This window comes from Hypanus sabinus, unplaced genomic scaffold (assembly GCF_030144855.1).
Source record: "Hypanus sabinus isolate sHypSab1 unplaced genomic scaffold, sHypSab1.hap1 scaffold_927, whole genome shotgun sequence".
In the NCBI taxonomy this organism is placed as follows: Eukaryota; Metazoa; Chordata; class Chondrichthyes; order Myliobatiformes; family Dasyatidae; genus Hypanus; species Hypanus sabinus.
Window position 1 is genome coordinate 47,969 of NW_026781780.1, and position 9,379 is coordinate 57,347.

At 45.1% G+C, this 9,379-nt stretch overlaps 1 protein-coding gene across 1 annotated transcript; it reads left to right on the forward strand.

Moving 5' to 3' along the window:
• The first annotated feature begins 7,801 nt into the window (after window positions 1-7,801).
• On the forward strand, window positions 7,802-8,959 carry LOC132390482 (N-acetyllactosaminide beta-1,3-N-acetylglucosaminyltransferase 3-like). The gene has a single exon (XM_059963088.1). The coding sequence runs from the start codon at window positions 7,802-7,804 to the stop codon at window positions 8,957-8,959; it is 1,158 nt and encodes a 385-aa protein (XP_059819071.1).
• Window positions 8,960-9,379: the final 420 nt, after the last annotated feature.

Genomic DNA, 9,379 nt, shown 5'->3' on the forward strand with positions numbered 1-9,379 from the left:
ACACAAATGAGTGAGATGTTACAGGTGAGAGGTAGGATTGATGCGCCGAGATCACAGTTTGATCTGCGTTGGTCACAGTGAATTCGAAATGCCAAATAAATTAAATATCCGCAGATACAATCCAGTGCTTTGTTATTTAAAAAAAACTGTACTGTATATAGGCATGTCTCGCCTGTTTTATGTAACACCACAAGTCAAGATCACAACAGATTCCTCATAGACAAACTCGCAGGGGTAGATAGCTGTCTGGTAAAACTTCCTCTGGTTTCCCACCTACCCACTTACATCTGACAGAAAGGAAACAACACTGCAGACCGTGATCCACAACAGGTCTCACCAACCGACTATGTAATGGAACAATCAACTCCTTACACCGCCTCCCCCCACGACCACCCCCGCCCCGGCTGTAATCTCCAATGTGGTTGGTTCAATGCTTTTGACCACCAACCGAAATGCCGTCTAGGATGGACAGATAGTATCAATCCCGCCAGTGAGGGAATAAACAAAGCGAATCCTCAGTTACCTCGGTCGGGGATCGGTAAAGCCCCAAGTATGGACGGATCGGTCTTCCTGTGACGGCAAGCAGTAGCCTGCGAACAGTTCCGAGATGCCGGAAGCTCGCAGCTCCCGAGCCTTTGCTGATGATTCGGAGCTGGGTTGAAAGTGCGGCGATTCCAATAACACTGTCAACTGCCCCGGTTTCCCGCGAGAAATACACAGGAAGTTGATGCATTCAATTAGACGAAAGGAATTATTAATTCACTTAAAAGCGATTCGCTACAGTTCTAATGTCGATCAAAGTTATCAATTCCATTCGTGTTCATAAAAGTGGCTGACTGCCTTTGTGAAGTTTATATATCAGTATATACTGCTTCTTACCGTGTATCGCGGCTCCAGGTTCTGTTACCACCCTGTCCCAGTAAGGCTGGGTTACGGGTTCTGTAAGTAATGAACACACGCTGGTTAATGCTCAGTCAGCTCCTGGTGATAATCATTAACTAAACCCACAGCGTTATCAGCGGGTCACTCCGTGACCTGTTCCTTAGCACAGGGTACGTTCTGTCTCCAAACAAACATCACCATGGAGATGAAATGTGATCTCAGTGATTTTGAGAGTGGAATGTTTGTCTGTGTCGGAGGGTTCAGTTTGAATTTCGCAGGAACTGCTGAACTCCTGGGATTGTCCCGTTCAACAGTCTCAGTTTGCGGAGAATGGTGCTGGGAAAAAAATCAGGTAGCGGCAATACTGAGAGAGAAAAATCTTCTTGGTGATGAGAGAGATCAGTGGTTAAAGGCGGACTGATTCAATCGGCCAGGAAGACGACAGTAACTCAAATAATCGCGAACTACTGCACTGTGCAGAGGGGCATCACTGGACGCGAATCAGGTCGAACATTGGACTGAATGGGCAACGGCATTAGAATACCACGGATATACAATCAGTGGCCGTATTATTAGGTACCGGTGGAGCATAACACAGTGCACATCGACATTTGTTGTCAACAATGAGATTTAACTCATAAAGTTTAATTTTCAATATCACTGACACATACTTGTTGTCTTTGCTAAAATAGCACACTCACTCCTGCAAAAAAATATCAGACGGATCCGCAAAGCCACACAAAGTTAAAGACAGTATTGAAATGGTAGAAATGTCACAAGGGGACGTGGAGATTGGACCCAAATGCAGGACGCAGGCACTGAAGTACTAGGGGCGGGACAGAAACAACTAAAGGATAGAACAAGGTGGGGTGAACATGCGTGAGGAACGTGGCATTCAAAGGTGATCCTGGGGTTCAGAGATAGTTCAGACAAGGCAGGAGGATCCTGAGGATTCAGGCAAAGCAGGGTCTTGGAGTTCATGGCAAGGCAGGGTCCTCCGCCAGGTAACGGCAATCTGGCCTGACTGACCTGACGGAGGCGAGGGGTAGGAAAGGGGCAGAGACCTTCGGACGGGCCGCATGACTCCTTGGCACTTCCGCCTCCCAGGCGTGAACACAGAGGCCTGAGCAAGACGCGGTAAACCTGGGCAGGTGCGGGGTACCACCCGTCGGGAGCGAGGGGTAGGAAACAGGCAGAGTCCTCCGCCAGGTAAAGGCAATCTGGCCTGACCTGCCCGACAGGGGGTGGGAGGGGTAGGAAAAGAGGCAGAGCCCTCCGCCAGGTAACGGCAATCCGGCCTGACCTGCCCGACAGGGGGTGGGAGGGGGTAGGAAAAGGGGCAGAGCCCTCCACCAGGTAACGGCAATCCGGCCTGACCTGCCAGATAGGGGGTAAGGAGGGGTAGGGAAAGGGGCAGAGCCCTCCGCCAGGTAACGGCAATCTGGCCTGACCTGACCGACGGAAGCAAGGGATAGGATGGGGACTAAGTCCAGTGTGACTCCGAGACTGACTCACAGAACTAGTTGATTAGCGGTGGGTTCTCCAAGCCAGGGCGAACAGGAACGAAGACCGGGCGAACAGCACCAGCAGGACAAATATGACGCACGGGTCTGCACAGGGAAAACAGGGCGACCAGCGCAACACAGGACGAGGAGGTCAAAACGGGATGGACGGTCGGACAGCGGGACAGCGCAACAGCGCCAGCTGGGCAAACCGGACAGAACCGCGGGACCAGCGCCTACCAGGGAAGCAGGACAAAACAGGTTTAGAGCAGGACGACCCCTAACTAGACTCTCTCTCTCTCTCTGTCTTGTTTTACGCCGGTTGGCACCCAGCTTAACGGTGCATTACCGCCTCCTTCTGTTCCGGAGTATGCGATGGACTCACATTCTAAATCCCTTCACCCAATCGCACACATACACATACCCTAACCTACACTTTATCCTCACCATCCTAGAACCCTATTTATGTTTATCCATCATATCCTATAAAAAACCCTGTACCCCTTAAGCTAAAAATACCCTGACCTGTGTTCTCTCACCCATGCCCAGCAAACCTTTTAATGTCAATTTCTGCACTCCCAATTCCCTGAGATTAATTCTCATCCTCTCTCTCTGTATCCCACCCCAACGAGGCAGTCTCACAGCCCCTTATATGCACCTATCAGCCGATGGGCATTAGGTGCGTCTCCTTGAGTTCAAACAAACCACAATGATCCACAGGTTTGACTTATTGACTCAAAGAAGGGACTGCTACAAGACCAGGAGTCCGGAGTCCGCGGTCCAAATGAAGACCCGGAATGGGGGCTCCGGACCATAACAAGAAACAGTAGAAAACCTGCAGTCACAAGTGGGCGTATTAACTCATCGTAACGTCGCCCACCCAGTACAGTCTCTGTGTTTACTCTGTGCTGAGCTCCTGCTTCTGCTTCCAGCGAATCAGAGCACCGGAATTCCTTGGGACCAAACAGTAAGTGAACACAATCAGAGTAATGTTCAGTTGACAACACACACAGAAGCCTGCACTCACACTCATCAGCACGTAACTCCAGACCCTGCTCCACTGCGCAGGAATTAAACGACAGGAAAACTCATTCGAGCCAATGGTTGTGATATGCTGTTCGATCCAGGCTTAATTTTGCATCCCAGTAGACGGTGAAAAAGATTGCATACAGTATCTCACGACAAATCGAACTGCTCCAGGGAGCAACTGCGACTCGCATCCTGGTTCAGATCAGGTGATGTCCTCGCATGAAATTATTCTTTACTTTGGGACCAATTTGCTGTCAGACTATAATTTCAGTGACAGCTGAGGGCAGAAATCGCTGTAGGCTTATAGGAAAGACACAGTAGCAGGATGGGACATGTGTACTCTGGTGAAAAGTTATAATTTTAGAATAATCTTTGCTTTTTTAACACAGGACTTTCCCTTTCGCCAGATTTAACTCCACACTGCAATCTTAAATATTTGGCCACAATTGGGCCATTACAATGAAGGACGGCAACTATGTGGAGATTACAAACTGGAGATAACCACGTCCAAAAGAGTACAACATATTTCACCATCAGATTCGTGTTCACTTACTGGAAATAGATAAACTTATCAATCAGATGACTTTCCTGACTAACGGGTCTATTTACGTTACTCCCGTCGGTGTGATACCCCGCTATCGCCGTTACTTTACAAATACCTGAGCTGTTTAAAGAAGAGGATTAAGGGTTATACAAGTGGATAAGTCTCCGGGAACTGACAGGGTATTCGTTAGGACCTTAAGGGAAGTTAGTGTAGAAATAGCAGGGGCTCTGACGGAAATATTTCATATATCATTAGAATAGGTGGTGGTGCCGGAGGATTGGCGTATATCTCATGTGGTTCCATTGTTGAAAAGAGGTTCTAAGAGTAAACCTAGAAATTATAGCCCTGTAATTGTGACGTCAGTGCTTGGTAAATTAATGGAAAGTAATCTTAGATATGGTATATATAATTATGTGAATAGACAGGGTCTGATTAGGAACAGTCAACATGGACGTGCATGGAAGGTCATGTTTGACAGAACATTGAATTTTCCGAAGAGGTTAAAGGGAATGTTGACGGGGGTAAAGCAGTGGATGTTGTCTATATGGACTTCAGTGAGCCTTTGACAAGGTTCCACACGGAAGGTTAGTTAGAAAGGTTCAATATTGAATGGTAAAATGGATTCGACAGTGGCTAGATGGGAGATGCCAGAGTGTAGTGGTGGATAACTGTCAGGGTGGAGGCCGGTGACTAGTCGTGTACTTAGTCCAATATTGTTTGTCATATGCATCAATGATCTGGATGATGGGGTGGTAAATTGGATTAGTAAGCATGCAGATGATACTAAGTTAGGTTGCGTTGGGGATAATGAAGTAGTTTTTCAAAGCTTACAGAGAGATTTAGGCCCGTTAGAAGAGTGGGCTGAACGATGGAAGATGGAGTTTAATGCTGATAAGTGTGAGGTGCTACATTTAGGTAGGACTAATCAAAATAGAACGGACATGGAAAATGGTAGGGCATTGAAGAATGCAGTAGAACAGAGTGATCCAGGAATAATGGCGCATAGTTCTCTGAAGGTGCAATCTCGTGGATAGGGTGGTGAACAAAGCTTTTGGTTTGCTGGCCTTTATAAAGCAGAGCATTGAGTATAGGAATTGGGATGTAATGTTTAAATTGTACCAGATATTTTTGAGGCCAAATTTGGAATACCATGTACAGTTCTGGTCACCGAATTTTAGGGAAGATGTCAACAAAATAGAGAGGGTACAGACGAGATTTATTAGAATGTTCCCTGGGTTTCAGCACCTAAGTTACAGAGAAAGGTTGAACAAGTTAGGTTTTCATTCTTTGGAGCTTAGAAGCTTGAGGGAAGACTTAATAGAGGTATTTAAAATTATGAGGGGGATATATAGGGTTGACGTGAGAGTATGGGAGATTCAAGCAAAAGGACTTGAGTTTTGAGTTAGGAGGCAAAACCTTAGTGGTAACACGAGGGGGAACTTCTTTACCCGGAGAGTTGTAGCTGTGTGGAACAAGGTTCCAGTAGAAGTGGTAGAGACAGGTAAAACATTATCATTTAAATTAAAATTGGATAGGAATATGGGCAGGAAATGAATGGAGGGTTGTGGGCTGAGTGCGGGCTAGTGAGACTAGGTGAGAGTAAGCATTTGACACGGAGTAGAAGGGCTGAGATGGCCAGTTTCCATGCTGTAATTGTTATATGATAATATCTGAGATGATAGACATTCAAATGGAGTAGGACTTATGCAATGAAAGGCAAGGCACTGACAAATGCATAGTTCACTGAAAAGCAAGATGGTGAAAAAAGCGTTTAGCATGCTAGCCTTCATCAGTTATTGTGCAGAGTTTAGGGGCGGGGCATTATTTGCAGTTACATAAGTTGTTGTTAAGACCACTTTTGGAATATTATCTTCAATTTAATTACCCTGTTATAGGAAAGACGATGCCAAGTTGGAGAGGGTGCAGAAGAGATTTAGGAGGATGTATTTTTGGTCTAGAGGGCGTCAGTTACAGAGAGGTTGGCCATGCTGGACCTTCATTCCTTGGAGAATGTGAGGTGACCTCAGAAGTTTAAAATCATAAGGGGTATTGATATGGTAGATTGACATTATTGGAGAGTTGTAGAGTCCAACATGAGAGGTCACGCATAGAAGAGAAGAGGGGAAAAATTGAAAAGAGACCTTGGTGATAACTTTTGTACACAGAGGACAGTGAGTACCCGGAAGTAGCTACCAGAGGAAGTGGTTGAAGTGGGTTCAACTGCAACATTTAACCGGCATTTGGACAGGTACATGGAAGGGAGAGGCTTGGAGAGTTATGGGCCAAATAAGACAACTGGGACCAGCAGGGAGGATTCTGTGGTTGGTATTGACCAGTTAAGCCGAAGGGCCTGTTTAGATTGCATTATTCAAGGATTGATAATTTTAAAATGACACAAGTTGCATTCTAGTGCAAATAGCTTTGCTTGTACACATCGTTCTGCTATCAGTCACAGGTGTCTTTTCAGGGCTCCAGGTTTCCACGGTTTTACTCATACACATTGTGGATCATGCTAACTATCTGCCCTGTTCTGCTATCAGTTGTCTGTGCTTTCTCTGGGCTCCTGGAATCCGAGGTTCACTGCTCTTCATGAAGCGTAAATTCCTGCCATAGGTGATGCTGCTGCCGTTTTCCTTCAATAGATATGGGCCTGCGATGGTTTCGCAGTCTTGTCACAATTGATAACGACTGAATGTCTGGGTGGAATCAGCCTTGCCATTGGGACTAGTTATGCCTTAGTTGTAGCCTTTCATAAAGTGGCTTTACCAATGGATGACAGGGTGGGTAGGCCACTGCTAATTTAACTTTGAATACAATTCTCTGGTTAAAATAGAAGCAAAAGGCCAAGGTCCTTGAGTAGACTTCTCTTTGTTTCTCCTATTGTAGTCATACATAGACCAGGTTGAAATACCATGAAAATCAGATGCTTTCAGTAGCTATGCGAACACGTTACCTTCCCTGCACAGCCATATATTCAGTTACTAATCAATGGTCAATAATACACCATCCTCCATAGTATCAGTAACCAGTGAACTCAACCTGAATGGTGAACGAGCTGGGACATTACTCTTCAGAGCAATGGTGGTGGGGGGGGGGGGGGGCGGGAGCGGTGATTTGATAGAGGTGTATAAGCTGCTAAGAGGCATCGATAGAATGGAGAACAAACAACATTTTCCCAGGGCAGAAATTACTAATATGAGGGGGCATAATGTTACGGTGATTAGAGAAAAGTAAAGGGGTTTGTCAGAAGTAGTATTTTTTTAACAAAAAGAAAATGGTGGTTGTATGGAATGCACAGCCTGGGTAGTGATAAGGGTAAATGCGTCAGTGTGATTTAAGAGGCTTTTAGATAGACACATGGATGAAAGAAAAATGGACAGCTATTTGAGAGAGTAGGGATCAATTGATCTTGGAGCAGATTAAAAGGTCGGTGCAACATCATGGACCAAAATGTCTGCATTGTTCTATATTGCTCTATGTCTGGTCCAGCTCAGTTTAAGCCCCGAGAGGAGTGATGAGAGCTGTGAATCGAGGTGGAATAAAGCCTTTGCAATCATATATTTTTAAGGCCCAGAATAAAACTATGCGATTTTCAGTTTAATGACAGTGATGGTATCTTATAGGTAGATTCGTTTTTCTGCTGGGATGGAATGCTTCCGGTTAATTAAACATTCAGCAGCGTGTAGGGATCTGCCTATTCCTTACCTCACCACCATTTTAAGGTCAATATTACAAAGCATTAGTGAAATCCATTACAGTTTAAACTTCCCATTCTTCTCAAGCATCATGTAGATGTAAAGCTTTCTTTGAATTAATCCATATTTTTCTCTATTTCAGGTGAAAGATGAGTAGACATCGGCGATTCCATGAGAAAGTAGTGCTGGGTGTTCTGATTACACTGGGATTGTTCTTCATGTTCTGGGATAATATCCGACGTCGAGAGACTGATGTTGTTGCAGAAACTGTTCATCTCAATGACCTGCCCAAGGTTGTTACTGGTGATGTAACTGAATCAGTGCTCAAGCCAAAGTGCCACGCGAACAAGACATTGCTGCACCTGTCCTCATTTCATCAAGAGAAAGAGCACATTAAAAACTTCTTGATGTATAAACACTGTCGAGAATTTGTCATGATTCAAAATGTCCCAGACCAATGTGGTGGTCGAGAAGGATCTCAGAATGTCTTCCTGCTCCTGGTGATCAAATCTCACCCTTTCAACCATGATCGGCGGGAAATGATAAGGAAGACCTGGGGCAGAGAACGCGAATTCAATGGGGTCCTAATTAAGAGAGTCTTTATTTCTGGTGTCTCTTCTGACCAAAATGAAAGTAGGAAATTGAATCAGCTGTTAGCCATGGAAAACAGAGAACACAGAGATATCCTACAATGGGATTTCTTGGATACCTTTTTCAACCTTACCCTCAAACAATACAAGTCGCTGCAGTGGGTCAGTGAATTTTGCCCCAGTGCTAAATTCATCTTCAATGGAGATGATGATGTATTTGCCAACACCGATAACATGGTTGATTACTTGCTAGGCATGAAGGTTCACCAACACCTGTTTGTGGGCCATCTCGTTTATGGGTTTGGCCCCAAACGTCAGAAGTCGAGCAAGTATTATGTGCCAGAAATAGTGACCACCATCAAGTCGTTCCCACCATACTTTAGTGGAGCGGGCATACTTATGTCTGTGTATACAGCTCATATCATTTACCACATAGCCCAAGACCTTGAACTATTCCCCATTGATGATGTATTTTTGGGGATGTGTCTGGCCAAGGCTGGACTCGCGCCACACTCCCATAGCGGATTCCGGACAGCTGGAGTCAGGGTTCCTTCAACCCTTGATGAATCGTTCAATCCTTGCTATTACCGTGAGTTGCTGCTAGTGCATCACTTTCGGCCCTTCGAACTGCTATTGATGTGGGATGCGGTGCATGATGCTAATCTGAAATGTGTTCGTGCTCCCCAGAAGTCTGAATCCACGGAAAGGACCACATGAGTCATGAGAGAATGTAGCAACTGTTGGAATGTAATGCAGTTTGTGCACATGTGATAATCAGTTGTTTATGCAATGCAAGAAGGTTAATTCCTAAATTATATTGGAGGATACATTAATTCATAGAGTTGGTGCCTTTCTACACTCTACAAATGTTTGAAAAGCCGCCAGGTGTCATCACTCAGCCTAATTATTACTGCACCCATAATGACATTACAATATAGACAGGAGCACCGCAATTTAAGTCAATTGTAAAGTTATTCCAAGTGAGCAGTCCTTTTGCATTGCGTGCAGATTGGCCCAGCATGTTCACTTGGGGCATTTGTATAATAAGCCACCAATAAAATTTGTAGTAACAGTTCTATCTGTGCATTTCTTTTCTTGCCGTTGCTTACATGTCCCTTGCAAAATGTGAAAGAGACA